This window comes from Cygnus olor, chromosome 1, assembly GCF_009769625.2.
Source record: "Cygnus olor isolate bCygOlo1 chromosome 1, bCygOlo1.pri.v2, whole genome shotgun sequence".
Classification (NCBI taxonomy): Eukaryota; Metazoa; Chordata; class Aves; order Anseriformes; family Anatidae; genus Cygnus; species Cygnus olor.
In genome coordinates, this window is record NC_049169.1 from 6404856 (window position 1) to 6425189 (window position 20334).

The window sequence follows — 20334 nt, forward strand, 5'->3', positions numbered from 1 at the left end:
AAAGTCATAACACACAAGAAACAAGGCAGAAAAATTAGTTGATTAAAATACAAAGCACATGGTATGAAATAGCTACTTGTGTATTCTTCAAGTACAAGTGAAAAATCCAAAGTTCCTCTGAAACAAAACACAACCAAAAGAGATACACCGTCAGAAACAAAGTCAAGCTGACTTATATTTGCATTATTCTGGCCAACAAAAGATGTATTAAGAGCAGAACTCAGACATTATTTGAGTATCTATTAGTATTTAAAATAGATAAAATTTGAATAAAAGACATTCATAAAAATTTACTAAAATATACCTCTAAAGAAAAATAGCAGGTATACATTTAAAAAATTATGACAAACAAAAGATTCAAATGTTGCTAGTTGTCCCTAAATACAGGAAAGACTGGGAGAACTAGAAGAACTGAGTCAGAGCTTAAAGGAGGTGTTACCATGCACTAAGATAGTTCAGAAGATCAAAAGGACAATGGCAGATTTGAAATTTGGCAATATTTATTTAAATCAGGTCTTGCACCTCAATGTTAAGGCCTTCTCCATTGCTGTAAGGTCTATTAAACTTTCAGTTAAAAAATAAAAAATAAAAATCCCAGGATCTCTCTGTCCTTCAGGACATCTTAAATGAAAACGTGGGCAGGCATTTCAAGAACTTGGACAAGGAAAGTATCTGAACCAACAAAAAAAAAAGAAAAGAGAGAAACAATGGCATCTACCAATGAAATTCTTTTCACTGTCCTTGAATTAAGGAATTAAGGAAGAGATTGGCCACTCTAGGTCAGATCTGGCTACCTGAGAAGATGTAAACACGAGTCATACAGGTTTAAATGACTGTGCTGCTCAAGAGCCTGATGTGGTGCCACCATTCATAATGTTCCAGTCAACCTAGAAAATTTATTTGTTTTTTCTACTAAATCTGCTTGAGGATATGTCAGAGGAGAAGTACCTTACAGGACCGTTTCTACTGTATAGCTGTCACTTCTTGGCTCTCTGAGGACTCGACAACAAGCAGCACGTTTATCCATACACTCTGCGGTTTCCATATAGTCACTGAAACATGGATGCCTACCTTGGGTTTTGAGAACAGCATTTAAGTTATGAGCCATCCTCTGAAGGTTGCAGTCGCTCGGTACAGGCTATTCTATTCTGGACAGCACCGAAACTAGAAATTACTACAGAAAGGCAGAAAAATCTGTGGTCTGGTTTATGCAAAATACTCCTAGTACTGGCAAAGCCATTTAGCTGACATCCAAAATTAGCATCATCAATTCAGCTGTGCCCCTGGAACATCAAATGTTCTGGCTGAGCATTTTATTGGCTTTATCAGTGAGAAAGTGTTGAACAAAGTCCTTTCCCTCCATGGAAGAAGCAAGCCAGAGAAAGCTACGTTAGACATAAGCAGACTTCCACTTTAAAGTAACAAAAATTATTACCTCTTAATATCCTACCACAGTTTACCCTACTAGGGCAGGAAAATCTATACAGCCTAACAAAGGATGCCAGATGGAAAATTCCACAGAGCTCAATTAGCTCACTGCTATTCCTGGATGACTGATACTAATGCAACTGTAAGATGAAGATATTTTTTTCTAACATTAATTTTCACTTTAGTTCTTAATTATTAAAGGTGTAATTATTGCTCAGTGCAAAAAAGTACAAGATAGGAAGTAGTGTTCTGATTTCAGCTGAGAAAACTAAAATAAACATTATTTCTCAAGCTACAGGGGATACATAAATGAACAGTTTGATTTTTTTGTGTGTATTACTTCATGATGTATAATGGTTTCATAAGTTTTATGTGAAACTAAAAGAAAAATAGTAAAGACACTCAAGGTAGAAGAGAGAGTAATCAGACGTACACATAAGCAAAGCTGAAGCTGAATGTCTAGAGAATGCTGAGAACCTGCAGAAAAATATTACTGCCTGAAGACAGTGATTAGTAAAACCAAAATGAACAGTAAAAAAAAAAATCAAAGGCTTGTAAAACTCATATGAAGAACAAATGAGACAGCCTCACTCACCTACAGATAACAGCAGACAAATCAGCTAGATTTCCAAGGATTAGGATAAAGGCATTTCATATTTATTTTGTGAAAGGTTAAGTAATGTTCCCACTTACCCCTGGCAAAAATATACCACACAGAGAGGCTTTCCCAGGCTACTTTGAAATGAAAAAGAAAAAGCCTCACTTCCTCATCCAGCACCAAAATATGCTTTTCTTTGGCTTTGTTTTTCTTATTTTTATTTTAATACTCAACCTTCCTCACTCATGTTGGAAAAGAAGGCATGTTTTGACACTGACATTGCTTTAGCTTTCTAAAAGAAAGAACTGATACGGATTAAAACAATTACTGTCTTGCCAGCTAGTCACATCAAGAGTCACTCTTAGACATACAAAATATGAAACCACATAACTTGCACTCCATGTCAAGAAGATGCATTCACTAAATTCTGCTTTTTGTTTCCACAAGACAACTCCGTGTCTCACACTTTCTGTTACTGCATTGCAAGATAACCACTTTGTGGCTCTTAATGTCAGGTACAGCTTCCTTTAATTGTTTCAAGATCCAGGAATACTCTCAAACAAAATTTCACTTGAAGGCTTTTTGCATTCTCTCACAAGAAAAGCCTTAAGACATGAGTCAGTTTGGAACTGCCTTCATTTTTTTCTTTCAAGAAAATTTACAGTAAATTCTGTATTTTCCACAGAAACTCTCAACACGAGTTGAATGTATGTGATTTTCCAGGGTGGAAAAAGAAATAAAAAAGCATTAATTCATTCACACATAGCAAACAACAAAATCTTTCATAATTCTTCCAGTACCACACTTTTTCCACTTTTCAAGAGGAAAATAAACTCCTCACTGGTAAAATTTGCTTTACCACATCCATGAAAAACCTACCCAACTACAAGTACATTGAGTTTCTGAAAGAGGGCAAAAAATCTTCACACACAATCACGGATAATGCAGTATTTAAAATGTAACAGAGCACTCTGATGATCCTATCTTCTTCTAGCATGATGGAGAGGAATTGATGCTAAAAGACAAAGTTGTCCATTAACATATTTACCCACATCCAGTCACCGTGATCAAGCACTATCTGAGACCAGATGTCCGACAAAGCAGACAACTGAAGAGTGGCACTGAAAGAGCGACTTGCTCTGAAGAATAAGAAAATGCTGCAACCTAGCTTGGGGAAAAAGGATGCAGAGAAAGCAGGATGGGAAGGCTGTGATACGAAAGGGGAAGAAGCAGCACAAGCAGTAACACGGAGAAGAGCTGCCGACTAACTGAATATGGAGCGTGTGGATTAGAAGGAACAAGAAAACTGAGCAGATGAGATAAGTGAGAACAAGACTTAGACCTATGGTGGGTGGGATAAAGTGTGCTGGGAGAAATGTCAGAATGAGGGAAATCATGACAACGGGAACAAGAGAAACTGGGACAAGAAGCCAAGATGATGGGAAACAGACACACAAAGTGTCTGACTGCATGCCTGAGAGACAGATCTGCTGAAGAACTAGAACAGGTACCTATTTGTGATGAGGAGCCCTGAAACAGCCCAATACTGCACACAATAAATAAGGTCTACAGGAAGAGAAAAATGAAGTTATGTAACAGAAGAGCTTCAAGATTACATTATCACAACAAGGCTACATAGGCAACCTTTATTCTGACATTTCTGAACTTCTGTAAGCTAACCATAACAACTCAATAAAGTTACGTTAAGGCTGTTTTTGCCATATTTTTTAAAATTTTAAGGCATGTTTCTTTCTCACATACTATTTTACAAATTAGCAAGGATAAAAAAAGAACTAAGAATAATCACAAGAAAATTTAATTTAAATATTGTCAGGGCAGTAATAGAAAAGAATCTCTGAACAGGAAGAAGAGACCCTATAGTCACTTCTTATGTAGTGTCCTGAGAAACAAGTCTCTGCTCTGCAACTGAAATGCATGAACACAAAGGCTGAGAAGAAATGAAGAAAATAATTCAGTTAAACAGCAAGAGGGTTTATCACCTGCAAAGAAATTTTAAAAAAATGGATTGGACCAATAGAAGAAACTATTTGGCCTGACATTTGTTCCATAGCTACTATTCAAGCTACAAAACAATTTGTATTCTCAGACAACAGTGTTGCTTCAAACAGTTGGAAACCCTGATATTTAATCTTCTATCTTACGGATATTTCCATTTTATAAAACCAAATTAATAAAATTATCAGAACCTGGTGTGTTTTAAAGTGCTTTGCCATTAGCAAAAAAAGCAAACTCATAAAATGAAGAGTGTTGATTTTAAACGGTAAAATATTTTGGAAGAAATAACTATGCAGTGATGAAGAGACCACCATTTCCATAGTCTTTAACAGCATGATTTAACATTTTAAAAAAGGGCACTGTGTGAAAAGCTCCCAGTATCTAAAACTGTATGTGTACAAGTATCTTACCAGCTACTGGTAAATCCAGCTTCGCTCGTTTCAATTCTGATATAGAATTTTGGAGCTGCTCTATTACAAAGTCATCTTCATAGAAGAAATCCTTAGCTAGAGTCTCCTGCAGAAATTCTACAAGCTCTTCCATTTGTAATTTCATCAGATGCTCTACAAGAAGAAAGTAGTATTATGAATAAAAATATCTTGTGATTATGAACATTAAACTTCAGAAATGTACCTACAATATCAGATGTTCTTGTTGTCAAAGTAGAATGAAAAAGGCTTATTAGTTAAGCAGGAAATAGAATTCTACATTAAAAAATCTATAGAATGCATCAGAAATTCACTTGCAACTTTATGTAAGTGATTTCTACTTATCATTCTCTACTAGGAACAATGTTTCCCAAAAAGGGGCATCTTCACACAACTAACTGCAAGTCACCTGCCTTCATCCCCTTATGTTATATCCAATAGTTTCAGGTCTTTATTTTTCAGCCCGCATCACCGACTTACACAACACTGGCATAGACCTTTACAATATACATCATCTCTCTGTTTAAAAGCTTTGAAAGCAGTAAAACAGTTTAAGAATTGACATTTAAGGTATTCTGATTCACAACTGAATTAAACTTCGAATGAAATGATTGTGGCAGTTCACACTTTAGTACCAATGCTTCAGGCATTTTTTGCTGCTTTGATTAATTCAGGTTATATTTTGAAAGTCATTTTACAGTTATCAGATTTTTTCCCCCTTTTTACATAGCTGTAAGGCCATGTTTCCCATGCAAACGTATTTTGCTTGCAAGGCTGTAACCCCATACCCATACTGTTACTTTAAGTCTACATATGCCATCAAAAGTTCCAGAATACTCAACTTCTATACACAAACCATCAAAAATGCTTTTGTAAGAAAAATTCTCTTGACACGTATTACACAATGGAACTTGGATTGCACAGCTATACATTCAATGTTTTTAATGGCAGATAACAATAAAAGTAAAGACCGGAAAATAAATCAGAATCCTTCTTCTGTCAACTTCTCTGCCAGTCCTCTCATCTCTTCTCTGTTGCCATAAAATAATTCTTGGTGTTTTGATCATGGAGGAAGTTGCTACGTACTTGCTAAGAAAGCAAACCTCCACTCAGAAGTTTTCCTCAGGTCGTCCCATAAGAAGAATAGCGAATGCAAAAAAAAAAGTCAAGCAGATGTCTATTTGCAAATAAAGACAATAAATCAAAATGCTAAGCCTAACAATTTGCCTCTAAATGTTTAGCTGTTCTAAGTACAATTAAGAAATATAACATTTTTCAAAGCTGTTTATGAACAACCTAATGAACACGCTGCAGCGAGACAATGATCCAGCATTACTACGGTTTAAGGAGGATAAACTAGCAAACAAAACTCCAATTCTGCAAAGAGCTCCATGTTAACCTCTGAATTTACATGACTCTCTGTAAAATAAAAAAGCCAAAGTCCCACAGGAATATGGTGTCAAACTTGAGCTACAAGGCATCATCCTGAGAAATGCCCAAGAATATTTAGAAGGTAACACGGATCTTCAAAATTGGAGCTTAATGTGCTAAACCACTGTGGGAAACCATGCAGGCTTAAATACTTTGGACAATTCTGTTCAAAAGTCCTATCTTATTTTCCCTGTAGTCAAGAGATGGAAGAAAAGGCCATCTAAACTACAGAAAAGCTGAATTTTAATGACATTCTTGGACAAACAACAGTATAAAAATGAGATATACACTGACGATTCTTCATTGCTGAATTGTTTGCTGATAGTTTCAGGTATTTAGGGGCACAAGACATCACCTTTTCTGGATTCTTTTAGCACTATTTTATTAAATGAAATCCTGTAGTGGCTAGCAAGCCATTTCTAAGCCATGGAACTAGATTTTTTTCCCCATTTTTTAATCAGCACCACAGCTCAACCTATGTTGATGCTTAATTAACTTTCTTTCTGTATAGATATTTTATTTCTGAGTTACTTGCATTCAAATACAAATACAGAAAAATATGTAAGTTTTTTAAGTCCTATATGCAACGGTACTTGTCTAATCATTTAACATAATTACGATTTTTAGGCAACTGTAACACCATCTAGGAGCCCACTGCCAAGATGATACAATTTTTCATTGGCAATCACACACATTAATAAAGGAAAGATTTTGCTCTTTTTGTTCATGAGGAGAGAAAGACACTTGTAATAAATAACATAAAGCAAACAGGAAACTAAGATTTTAACACAAAGGCTACACAAAATAAGAACGAAACCAGATGAATGTATGTTTAGCATTCAAATATCTGAGAGATTTCTTACTTCTGTGTAGCTTCATAATTGTGTACGACATAGCGGTGAGAACCCGCTCTCCTTCAAGTATGTAGATATCCCATAACCTGAGGCTTAATGTAAAGGGAGTCTGCAACGAAAGAATCAAGCAACAGTGTGAAAACAGTCTGTGCCAACCCAGAATTAGAAATAGAAGTTGTAGAAAATGGAAAGTATACTCACACGATCAAGGAAACATTGGAAAAACCATTTTGTTGTGTAAAAGCTTGTGGACATCTCCTGGGAGTCCTGTAAAAAAACACAAAAGTTTTAAAAATATTCACAAACAAAAGTTCTCCTGTATTATTAAATGCAGTAATAAGGGATATATAAGCAATATACAAAACTGGATACTATGCCAGCCATAATCTATATCACCTCAATCACATCAAATTATTTTGCATTTTCAGTTAGTATACAGGCCTTTCAGCATTCACATTACATTATCAACCAATCTTGGGACTGCTATATATTGTGTTTCTGAAATACGAAAACCTCAAAGATCAGAGTACTACAGCATTTCTTGACAAGAATCATCATCATGTGCTTTAAAAATTAAAATTACAACTTTCATTTCAGAGCCAAGTCAGTTACAGAACTGCTCTTTCTTGTTATTGTTTTAAAATTTTTGCAAGGATTTGCTAAAGGATTTTTGCTTTTAAAAAAAATACAAGATTGTCTTCTATGACTAATTTTGGCTTGACCTCTTAACATATTTTTTTTTTAACCAGATCTGCCTAATTGCATGTCATGAGCTAGTCTTACAGCATGTTGTTAAAAAAGACATTAAATTCTAGTTTACAAGGCATGAGGCACACATTAGATGCTATTCATCATTGCCAAGGTGCTAGATTGCTCTCAAATTTTTGGTGTTTTTTTTTTTCCTTAGGGAGATAAAAATATCAAACCAGAAAATAATATAGTCCTGGGAAGGCAATGTTTGTAAACAGCTCTCTTCAAAGTGATCTCTTTGAAGATGTTGCTGCGGCTGAGCAGCTCTTACACTACTGTTTAAGATATGGAGAAGGATTCTTGCAGACCTAACGAGACTGTAAAAGAAAATTCTTTATGACTAATAGGAGCATTTTCTTCCCACTAGAAAAATAAAATATGGCCGTTATTCTTTGTTTAGAATAAATACAGCCAAAATTAATAAAAAATAAAGTGTTATTTCTTCTATAAGAGCACTAGAAGAGATGCTGTGCAACATTTACCTTTGAGAAAATACTACTATGCCCAAATTTTAAAAGGACCATCAACTCCTCTTATAAGAACTTTTTAAACGGAGATTAAAAATAAGGTAGCAAGCTGTAAAATAGTATTCCATTTATTGTGCTATAAGTACGTACCAAATGCTGCTTAAGTTTGGACAAAAATTTTTTCAGTATTTTGTCATGATGTTCTTGAAACCTCAACAGTTTTGGAAAACCAGGAATAAAAAAACCTAAAAGAAGAATTTGAGCATGTAACAGGTTTATGTACTATAAAAATGACAGCAATATAAGACAAAAAAAGACATTCAGAGCTCTGAGAACATTACTCTTCTATAGACCACTGGATCTGAACAGATATTCATAGCAATATTATTATGTCCATGTATGGATACACACATACTCCTGCCTAAGTGACTACAGTGAAACATCAACACCTTTGCTTAGTCACTATTATTAGATTAATAATGGTAGATGATTTCAGTTTGCTTCAATCCTACACTTGTCTACTTCATGTGGATTTGCAGAAACCAAAATTATAATTATTTTTTAAGAAAACAGGAAACCCTAAAACTTCTAAAAGCACAAAGACAGAAATCAGGAATATGCCCTGCAAATTAATGATAGAAAAGCAAAGAATATAGGCAGCTACTAGAAATGCCTGCACAGAAGAAAAGGTCATAAAGACAGACAAGGGGTATCCTATCAAGGCAAATATCATGAATTTACAGCATAAAGTAAGGACAGCTTGCTAACACAAATGAAACTAAGGGCATATATAAAATCTTGAGTAGTTTTATGGATAATATACTAGAAAAGTAAAGCACTAAGATCCTCTTCAACTTGTTTTCATAAAAGGTAAGAGAAAGGCTCAGATCAAAATCATAATACTACTCAGAAAACTTGAGAAATGTAAAACACAGCTACACCGCAGGATAAAAGACCATTCAAAGAAAATCTTTTGAAAAGTTGAAGTTAACGTTCAAATCAGAAAAACAGAAATGATCAAACACCAGCAGCATAAAAACAAGTAAGCTTCCCTCCAAAAAGAACTTAGAAAAGGAAAAAAAACCACTAATAAACCTATTTTCAAACACCTTGGAAGCAGAAAGCTTGACAGAGTACTGTAGGTTCAACAGTTTATTAAAGACTTCTTGAAAGTGCCCGGAGACAATAAGGCCATACTAAACACAAGTTAAATTCCCATATGGAAGACAGTGCTGGACGCCAGGAACTCTGAACAAAATAGGATGGCATGCGAAAGTCTTAAGCAGGGAAAAGGAACCAGAACCTGCTGGGAACGTTAAAAATCCCGAATTCTAGATATTCTTTTTTTTTTCAAGCTCCCAAGAGATACAGCTTTCTGAATCCCTGTGTCATTAATGACAGATGCTGGAATTCCTAGAGTTGTTCTGTCCCTTTGGGCAGGCAATATGCACAGGGCATACTAAATTTCACGTGGAAAGAGAGAACAACCAATAACGCAAAAGTAACAAGACAGTGAGAGCAGGAAATGCTGTGGGAGGCAAAGAGAAAACCAAGAAACTCGAGATTAATGCTCACAGCAGGAAACAAGCAGGAGGAGTTGGAAGCCACGGTGCAATTAGAAAACTATGATCTAATTGCTACCACGGCACCGTGGTGGGATGAATCACACCGCTGGAACATTGCAGTGGAGGGCTGCAAGCTTCGCAGGAGAGACAGGCAGGAAAGGAAGGGTGGGGGCATCGTCCCCTTTGTAAAGAAATGGATAGATTGTGAAGAGTTCCCTCTGAGAAACAGCTAAGAGCGGGACGAGAGCCTGTTGGTAAAAATGAAGGAGGACCAAAGGACATCTTGTGGTTGGGGTCTATTACAGGCTGCCTGATCAAGGGGAGCCTGTGGATGAGGCCTTCTTGCTCCAACTCCAGGAAGCATCGCGCTCACAGGCTCTCATACTCCTGGGGGATTTCAACCATCCAGATGTTTGCAGCGAAAGCCACATGGCAGACAGTAAGCAATCCAGGTGACTCCTGGAGTGCACTGAGGACAAATTCCTCATCCAGGTATTAGACAAACCAACCAGAGGAGAGGTGTTACTGGACCTGGTGCTGACCAGTGCAGAAGAGCTCATTAAAGAGGTTAAGACTGGAGGAAGCCTAAATTGCAGTGCTCACGCCCTGGTTGAGTTTGTGATCTCGAGGGATATGGGCCTGGCTAAGAGCAAAGTCATACCCTGAATTTTAGAAAAGTGAACTTCCAGCTGTTCAAAGAATTAGTGGATGAGATCCCATGGGACACGGTCCTTAGGGGCTGAGGATCTGATCAGAGCCGGCAACTCTTTAAGGATATTTTCCTTGGAGCACAAGAGCTCTCTATTTCCATATGTAATAAATTAAACAAGGAAGGTAGGAAACTGGCATGGCTGAACAAGGACCTGCTGGTCAAACTGAGGCAAAATGAGGAAATGCACAGACGGTGGAAACAGGGCGGGGTGCCCTGAGAAGAGTACAGAAACGCTGTCTGGATGTGCAGGGATGGGATCAGGAAAGCCAACGCACTGACAGAACTAAACTTGGCGAGGGATGCAAAAAATAACAAGACGGGGTTCTACAGGTACACTGGCTGCAAAAGAAAGGCTAGGGTGGTGCCTCTGACAGATGAAGATGGAGAACTGGTAACAACAGACGTGGAGAAGGCTGAGGTACTTAAAAACTACTTGGCCTTGGTCTTCACTGGTGGTCTTAAACTAAAAGAGGATAGATTTACATTAGACATTAGGAAGAAATTCTTCACTGTAAGGGTGGTGAGGCACTGGCACAGGTTGCCCAGAGAAGCTGTGGCTGCCCCATCCCTGGAGGTGTTCAAGGCCAGGTTGGATGGGGCCTTGGCCAAACTGATCTAGTGGGTGGCATCCCTGCCTAGGGCAGGGGGGGGTGGAACCAGGTGATCTTTAAGGTCCCTTCCAATCCGAGCCATTCTATGATTCTATGATAGTGTTTATTTATATATATATATTAATCTACAGATTCCTGTCATGCCAAGTGATAGCATAGCCACAATGCTATTTAACACATTCTGCATTGGGTTTCGGCTAGTATTACTTTGCTACACAGACATTTACGTAACCAGTTTTCAACTAGCTACATTTCCTTAAGAGATTAAGAAAGGCAACATCTGATTTTCATCAAGAACTATTTGAAAGATACCCCATACAAAAGCAATTACTTAAAAGTATGAGTGAGCTTCTGTAACATCCAGTGGCACCCCAGGATGAAGCTCCAGTTATGTCTTGTTTTGAACATATACATAGGACAGCATAGTTCCATTTTCAAATAATTTACAATTTAAATAGGGTTGGTTGAAACCTAATATATACTAAGTGATGTGACACTCCGTACCATGCATAGCGTGCTTCGGACCCGAGAGCAGTTTCACCAAGGCCCAGAAGGCATCTTCTTCATTCATGTACATAAGGAGTAAAGCTGTGATCTGGCTCATTCCCTGACAGTATCCAACTTCCTGAAAATTAGAAAATGAGAAATATTAAAATCCTGAAAGCAAAAGCCCCCCACCTATGAGCTGTTAAGTTTTCCTTCAGCTAGGGTAGCAAAGAAACTGCCTGCCCTGATGGTATACATTCTCTAATCATGGTGCCAACACAAACATTTAACTTTTAAATATTTAAAATATTGATAGATAGAAGGGATGACATACAACCATCAATCTGAAAAGTAAATTCTAAGTTTGGATTGGTCATTAGGACTCTTTACTGATGCACAGAATCAGCTTTAATATTAACAATTTCAAGTAATTAGATCACCTTATTCTCAGAACGGATGTAGTTTCCATTTAGTTGCAATTCGCCTCTGGAACAGAGGAAGTTGTTTTGGTTTGTTTACAGTCCAGGCACCATTTGATAACACAGGAGTTTTCAGGGGTGACCTATAACTATAAACCTGCTCAAGCATAGCAGCAACATGCTATTAAATGTGAAGAAAAAGAAATCTTGTTCCAAAGATAAATTTGAGCATCCCTTCTGCTATTAATTTTGACTTTTATGGCAGGAACCAATTGTCACTATCACCCCACTGCTCAGGTAGCCCCACTGATAAAATACTTGTAAGAAGAATGAATTAATAGTTGAATAAGGGTTTTCAAATTTAAATCTTCTTAAAAAGAACTTTGCTCTAGAGATAAACCAAAGCATAAGAACTGTGATACATTAAAAAAATGCAACATAAAAGCAAATTAAAAACTCACTGCACTATTCCCATCACCTATATTGTAACAGTTGATTTTAAGCAATATTTTTCATGCAATTTGAAGATATTAATCCAATGTTCCACCAAAGATATATAAAGGAAGTTCCTCCTTCCAGAGTTTTATTTCTCAGTGTTTGACACTTGCAATGAAAAGCTTAAGGTGACTCAGTAAGTGAAAGACAACAAATTCTAGCAATGGAAATTCATTTATGGGCTGAGGAACTGTGAGGAAACAAACAAACAAGAAAGAAAAGCCACATTTCCTAGAACTTTGAAAAATGAAATTAAGTGGTATTTAATTAGTGCTTAACTTCACTTCCTTCCTCTTAAGTTTATGTATTTTCACGTTGAATTGTAGAGCGTTGGTGATGGATGTAAAATGAAAGATGTACAAAAATGATCAAAATGGGCACAGTGAAGGCAGGAAGTAGTGCATAAAACAAGGTTAAATGTGGACATGATTGCATTTCTCTTTCTTCTCTTTTTAGCATGCAGCCAAAAGACATTACAAAACACGTAAGTTTCTAACCCTTACGATATAGTCTATAAACTCCACTTCAAGTAATCCTCATTCAGGATTACAGCCAAGACCAAATTTAGTACCAGAATGTACTTTGACACATGCATTGGAGCATACCTAAAAGAGGGCTTAAGTAAAGAAGATGCAACCTTTAAATTTTCCATTTGTTAGAACCCTCCAGGCTATGAACTATGCCTGCTTACACCAACCTTTCTGCAGTGTGTTTCCCTCCCATTATTCACGATCTTAATTGGAGGCATATAATACAATGGGGGAAAATATCAGTAGTATAAAACCCCAGCACAAATTCATTTTTCTTATTAGACACAATACTTAATTGCAGTCAAAGTGTGTGCACTGTTCAGTCTGCCCAGTAAGATACTCATAATCAAGATGTTTTGTTTCATTTTAACTTCAGTAGCTCAAAACATGTCAACAGACAAATCACGTATTTTTCTGTACTTCCAAAGGTCTCTGAAATGTTGTTTTTTTTTGAGGGAGAAAGAGGATACAGAATTGCAAATTATCTTACAGCATGTTCAGAGAAACCAAGTGTGAAAGTACACAACTTACCGTATTATATATGGAATACGCAGCTAAAACGTGGAATAAAGATTGTTGCCTGGAGAAATAAGTAGAAAAGGAAAATGCAATAATATTGGTTTTTGTAAAAACAGAAACACATAAAATCAGTGAACTATGTTTTGGAAACCCGTTTCTCCAATTTAACTCATCTAGCACTAAAGAGCAGGACAAAAACCAACTTTAAAGTGCTGTGTGCTTCTGATGGTAAACCAAACATTATATTTGGCACTTTCCTGATTTTTGCACATTGAAAGATTTCAAAAATATACCTACAATACTTGGAGGAGACAATGGCATCGGACCATTATTTTTACAAATAGGGAAAAGTGAAACATAAGATGGGATTCCTTTCAAATGGATTTATCCTCAATGACAAACTTTAAACACCCCACAGCTGATTTCTGTTTGCAGAACGCTAACAGCTGTTACTGATTGCAAACAGTTATGTACAACAATTGAAATGCACAAAGCAGGCACAAAGGTGTCTTAATCTTGGCACCCAAATTAAAAGCTGCTTTTGTGACTGCTTTCTGTCAAACTGAAGAAAAACAATTCCTACTCTGACTCTCCATCCTATGGCTCAGTCCTCCAGAGCATACTGATCTCTGTAATTCTAACTTTGAAGTATGTAAACAGCTTTGTATAGGTCTCTTGCTTTCTGTATAAACAGATGAAGTCATCTTGTACTAAATTGTTATAGTAGTAGGACAAAATATATGAACTGCACCTGTCTCAAATTGAGACATCAGAGTAATGGTGAAGAATTCTTTTTTTTCTCCCTTTTTTAAATTCACACCTACTTTCTGTGATTTGTTCTGAAGGGAACTTGGAAACGGGAATGCCTACTTTCAACTACAACTGATAAAATTTAACTGCTGAGTTTTGCACGCTGTCTTCTGTGCCCAGCGAAATTCCCTCTGCCTGTCACTGATCAAGTGCCTAGAAACAGAAGCTAGCTGGTTGTAAAAGAAAAGCTTAGGCAAAAAGCTGAGTATTTTCCATTGGGAAGGAGGATGCACACTTGAAGAATTTTACCAAAATATCTAGATTAAGGCATTTTTGTTCACCCTCTTGCAAAAACTGGAGCTTACCCAGTTTTCAGTAACCAAAGGAAAGTATAACCTAAAGTCCTAGATATTAAACCTGAGAATTATTTTACAAGGATAAAATGAAAATTAATAGTTAGGTCCCAAACAGTACACAAATCTTCTGTCATCAGTTAAGGGAATTTGGACCGTGTGAAATCAAATATAAGAGCACAATCTCATTCACAGTAAGATACATAAAATAATGGCAATTTCAGAAATATTTACACTAGATGATACCCCTAAAGACCAGCAAAAGAATGACCCTTCAAAATGTACAGTCTACTGAGAAGTCAGACGAGCTATTGATTTGCCTGGGAGACTTTATTTCATTGCTATATAGCAAGACTTCTGAATTTTCATCGCCATCACTAGAAATGCATAATACATGTACAGTAATTCCAAGATCTATTCCAAGTGTGAAATTGCCTCATGCAGCCAAAGGCTTTTCTGTGGACTCTGAGGACACGCTTACAACACAGCCATAGGAACTGGAGCTGGCTCTGCCTCTGTTAACCCCAAACTGATGGGGTAGTGAGCTTCTGCTTAAACTTAAAATGTGTCCATAAAAACTAACTGAGGCCCAGAAGCAAGACAGCCATTTTTGCTTGTCATCGTGTCGGTACTACTGAGAGGCAAGGCATGTCAGCTCAAGTATAGATAGCTCTGCAGAAACATATCAAAACTACAGGGTCTGCACAGAACAGTGCTCTCAGCTTGGGAATTTCTGCTTTGTACTCCATCCTGTGCTGCAGCCATCGCAGAAATTTCCCATGCTTGCTTAGAATTTGTCTGCAAAATACCTGGAAGAATAATATAAGAAAATGTTTCTTTTATTATCACATTAAAGCCCATAACTCTTTGAGTATTGCTTTTCTGAAAATAGCAGACTACTGTAGAATGTGCCTTGGAAAGAAAAAGAGATTAAAGTGAACTAACACAGTCGCAGAAGGGAAAGAAATACCCTCTTCATCTCAGCAGGGTGCTGATGTGGCAAGCTAGCAACAATGCTGATGTTTGTATTGCTACTTATTTCACTATTAAGCATTTTTAGTGATGACAGCTGCATAATATTCCTCATCCAATGACAGTAGGAATAACAACATTTTGAAGACATTCAAAAGCATTAAGGCTTACATTTGTAAATAATTAAATGCTCACATCTAAAATATTGCTCTATTTGGTTCTGAGTTAGAAAGTGGGAGAGAAGGAATATAAAATACAAAGGAAGGATAAGGACTCTGAGAAAAGATATCAGATGTAAAAAGTTATTTTGTTTTTGAAATACACAGTTTAATAAAATTGATTGTGTAATAAATCTGAATTTATTAGATTGGTATTTCCATGCTTTCTGACAGTTTTTTGTTTTGTTTTTCTTTTAATATGTAACAACCAGTTTAGAAATGGCTTTCTTTGGAATAATACCGACTATTTCATAATACCGAAACACTGGTTGGCTGGAAGTGACCATCTGGTTTTGCAGTAATAATGGTGATTAGTTACATCATTGCACAGACAACTCTGCTTTGAAAGTTTGGAGCTTACATTCAACATTCTCGGACAGATCAAAGAGGTTTGAGGCAGATCAGAAACCAACTGTAAGACAAAACAAAACATTTAATTTACTTACTTAACACCATATCTGTCTCGAAACATGATATGATCCCTGTATGTTCGATTTACATCAAGATCAATTTGCCTAATGTCTGGTGAAGACCCTCGTGCTTGACACTTCAATTCCTAGGAAAACGGTACAGAACAGAAGATTAAAATTGCAAGCTTTATAATAGCAGAAACCTACCTGACCGTACAGCTTTACTGAAATATTTGTCATCTCATGATTTAAAATGTTTAATATAGAATGGCAACTCTGAAGACAACAATATCGAAAACAAGCATACACATATATGAATTCTGTAGTCTATCACGTTCACACAGCATAGAAGTAAAACACTTCTCTAGTCATTCCCTCTGTCCTTATGTTCTAACTTAGTGGTAGAACAGCTCTACTTCAGCCCTTGCTTTAATGTTTTTCAATTAAATCCAGTTTTGTAACTGAATACTTCAGGAAGCCTGCACAGGTTGGACTGTCATCTTATCCTTTTTTACACCTATGACAATTTTCTTTTACATTCATTCATTCTTACTTCTGTACCCAAAAGTCAAGTTTGTGAGACATTTCTAACTCGATTCAACATGGTACGTTCAAAACATTATGTCAGAAAAGGTATTTTTACAGAATATCATGGATTATCATTCATAAGGCAGAACTCCACAGCTTCTAGTTGCAAGAAAACAAATGAAATTTAAAGACAAAAATAAGAAAAATAAAGGGACAAGCATACAACAATAACAGCCATTCAGTCTGTTGGATACAATCAGCAGCTTTAGGCAAACGAGGAATTACCTGTAAATCAAGGAATCAATTGGTAGCAGCCATTAACCAACATAACACAAATCACAGTCTCAATTTCATGCACCTTTCAGTATAATTTAAAGCACTAACATCCAGAATGATTTGTCCCCCAGACAGAAAAGAAGTAGAGAAGAGAAAATTTACAGTTTTAAGATGGTATAAAAACCCAGAGCCTACGATTTGTTGGAATTGCAGGAAAAGAAGCACCCTGAGTCCTTGCTATGATGGGAGGCTCTAGTGTGGGCACCCAGAGTTTGAGAAACAGAAAGGGCAAAAGATTAAGAATTGGTAACTACCCTGCAGTGAGAACTGTAAAAAGCTGTCTGACCTACTGCAAAAGCATGCATCTTCCTTCTAACTTTAAGGTGTGAAATTTGTATGTGAGAACTGTAACGAGGAGTGTTAATACCACTTAAGGAAATGGGAAAAACAGACAGCAGTCAAATGAGCTTATCACAAATAAACAAGCTAGGATAATGATGGAAGAAAGTCTACAAAGACATTTTTGTTTTGCACTTAGCACTAAATGGCATTAATAACCTCTGAAGATGAATTAACATATTTTTAAATGCTTCTAGTTATATTCGCTATTCTTTCCCACAACAACATTACTCAGCGTGAACTCCATTTTATCCCTTTTATCCCTTTTTGCCTCTAGTCTTGCTTATGAAGTTAAACAAAATATAACAGTCAGAAAGAGCAGCCCATCAGACTAAGGAGTAAAAAATAATTCGAAAGGAAAATCACAGAGACCAAAATTTAGATAACATCAGTGCCAACATCAATCTCCTTTCATGACCTTACAAGATCCCTTGTATGCTCAGACCCAAAGCCTCAGCTCCTAAAGAGCGTTACAAAAAATTTCCAAGAACCAAACCCAGTGATGCATTTCCTTGAAACTCTGGACATTGAATTTTTTTCTCCACTGGAATTTAAATGTTTGCTGCCTTTTAAGAAACAAATGCTCTACGATACTAAATTACCTTGCTGTTTAGCTAATCTGCCTTCCTATAATCCCTTAGCACAGAGACAGACTGAGAGGAAAAGACAGAAAGTTTCAGATTCAGTTCCCCTTCTGCCTTACTACCCTACACATCAACCTCACTCTACAGTTTTGGGACTGAAGCTTAGCTCAGATGGCAATCAGTTGTATACACACACACACAGAAAAAGTAGATATAATGGAGAAAAGTTTAGAGGAACATTACCAGAATAATTCAAAGGTGATTTTAACTGCAACCCAGTGTGAGGGTGGGGGCTGAGGGTTAACATATAGCTTTTTCTTCACATTTTAATTAGGAATAGGTTAGGTGGTCAATTTATGCCTGCAGCATTTGCTACGGTTAACGTCCTGTCATCAGTCACACCTCTGAGAATACACTGAACTAAACAGACGGTGCTTTTGAATGGCTATCCGTGCTTCACTTAGAGACGAGGTGGCAGAACGGTAGACAGCTTGCTTTGTCAGGGGCCCTCCTGGCTCTGACAAGATGAAGAAGGCATCAACCCACACCCCCTTCAGGATACCACAACTCCTCTTCCTGATTGATATTCAGCAAAGGTGCTGCTTGCTTAATAGAAATTCCTCAAAGGAGAGCTGTAGTTTCAGAGGTTTGTACCTTCTTATTGGGAGCAAGATTTTGTCTTATTTTGTTTTGCTTTGCTTTTAGGAAGGCTTTTGCAAGGATTTGAGGACGGGAAAGGAAATGGAAAGAAAATCAAATAAATTACATGCAGTACAGAACCAAAAAATAAGCTGGTAAAGTGCTTTCCAATCCATGGCCTTTTCCCTAACTAAAAAAAAATGTGATTTTTTTTTAAACACTACATAATAACAAAAGTTTAATAAAACCTGTAGGTATAGTACCAGATATTCTTTAATTAATTTGTATATTAAGTAGAAATTCTTTTAACTCACATTGTAGAAGTCTTTCATTTCTTTTTTCATTTTAGGGACATCAAGTAGTAAAGACCAAACTTGCCCTCTGAACTGCAACGGGATTCCTTTATAAATTCTCCTGTGGAACTGTAAAAAGAAAAAGAAAACATAAATGCAGCACAATCTACAAAATTCCAAACAAAAGGAACAGTGACACACAACATGCTAAAGAGAAAAAAGCAAATTATGTCAGTTCTCCTGGCAAAGGGACAACCTGCTGGGAATGAGACGGAAACAATTTTTTTAGAGGCTGGAAGTGTGTAGTGACACCATCTGGGACCTCTGTTGATGGAATCAGCAGAGGAACAGGGAACAAAATGGATGCCAAAGCATCATTCCACACAGGTGATGCTTACAAGTCAGGACAGCACGTAGGCAGGTCTACCAAAACTGTATCACCTCTGCTGTGCTGAGCTTATTCTAAAAATATTGGAAAGACAACTGCAAATTTGGTAATTTACACTTTTCTTTTTCTTAGCAACACAAGGGTTTCGGGACAAGCCACAAATAACTCACTGTAATTATCATCTATAAATGGGAACGGTGAAAGGCAATCAGCAGTATCACAAAGCTTCAAAAATTAACAGTAAAAAAAAAAAACACATTACTGATTTTCGAATTCTTATAAAACCACAACAGTGTGCTGAAATGTGTGCGTGCATGCCACAAACATGAGCTTGCTGGAAATACGGGAAGTGCAAGGTAAAGAGTTCAGACCATATTTCTAAGCTAGTAAGTTTTTTTCTGAATGCATATTAAAACATATTAGCGCCAAAAAATATATATATATATACCAGCTATAGTTTTTAAGGCTACAGAAAAGACTACAGAATGACCTAACAACACCGCACAGAACGAAGCTCTTGGCTGTGAAATGTAAAATTAAAATTTCCCCTTCCTGAGGGTCAGAAGGGGACGACTCGGTACCTGTGCAAAGCGGAGTAGTTATATAAACTATCTCGTGTCAGTCTTGCCTCTGACATGTCACTGCTCCTCTACTCTGATTCAGTGGTTTGGTTCTCACTGGGCTTATCTGAAAAATCAGCAGCACTGACAACTGTCTTCCCTGCTTCTCCTCCAATTACAGTTCTTTTTGCTGCAGCATTTAGGAGCATGAAGATCCTCTAAACAGAGAAAGACAGGCTAGCTCTCTTAAGTCTTGGCTTCGTGCAGCCAGGAGAGACTTGAGGCAAGCAAAGCCTCAGACCAATCGGGCATTAGGAACTCTGAAAAAAATAAAAAGTTAGCATCTTTATCAAAAGGTGGCTGAGAAAAGGAAAACCAGACAACTCTAACAGAGGAAAAGAACCTTTCTGAAGCTCTGCTCCCTGCTTTTGCCATTATTTTTGTAATGGCACAGTGACAACCAGATTCTTTAAAAGGACAAAATACACACAACCCCTCCCCAAATTAACCATTCTTTTACTTAACCTACAAGTTAGAACTTAAATTTCAAACGACAAAGCTATCGTGTCCTTAAAACAGTTCTATAAGTTATGTTTGTAGCCTAAGAAATACTTTAAAAGACCCACCTCAACGAACAGGTCTTTTTTTTCTCTCT

The 20334-nt window shown here is 36.9% G+C and overlaps 1 protein-coding gene across 11 annotated transcripts in view; it reads right to left on the reverse strand.

Moving 5' to 3' along the window:
• Nucleotides 1-20334, reverse strand: part of USP6NL (USP6 N-terminal like) — a 118863-nt gene that overhangs the window by 9103 nt on the left and 89426 nt on the right. For all 11 annotated transcript variants that reach the window (XM_040547112.1, XM_040547071.1, XM_040547103.1 and 8 more), the window contains 8 exons: nucleotides 18753-18860; nucleotides 16049-16158; nucleotides 13322-13370; nucleotides 11365-11485; nucleotides 8123-8217; nucleotides 6957-7022; nucleotides 6765-6864; nucleotides 4453-4605 (listed from right to left, as the gene is read on the reverse strand). In XM_040547112.1, the coding sequence (XP_040403046.1) occupies nucleotides 4453-4605; nucleotides 6765-6864; nucleotides 6957-7022; nucleotides 8123-8217; nucleotides 11365-11485; nucleotides 13322-13370; nucleotides 16049-16158; nucleotides 18753-18860 (802 nt within the window). The remainder of the gene's footprint in view (nucleotides 1-4452; nucleotides 4606-6764; nucleotides 6865-6956; nucleotides 7023-8122; nucleotides 8218-11364; nucleotides 11486-13321; nucleotides 13371-16048; nucleotides 16159-18752; nucleotides 18861-20334) is intronic.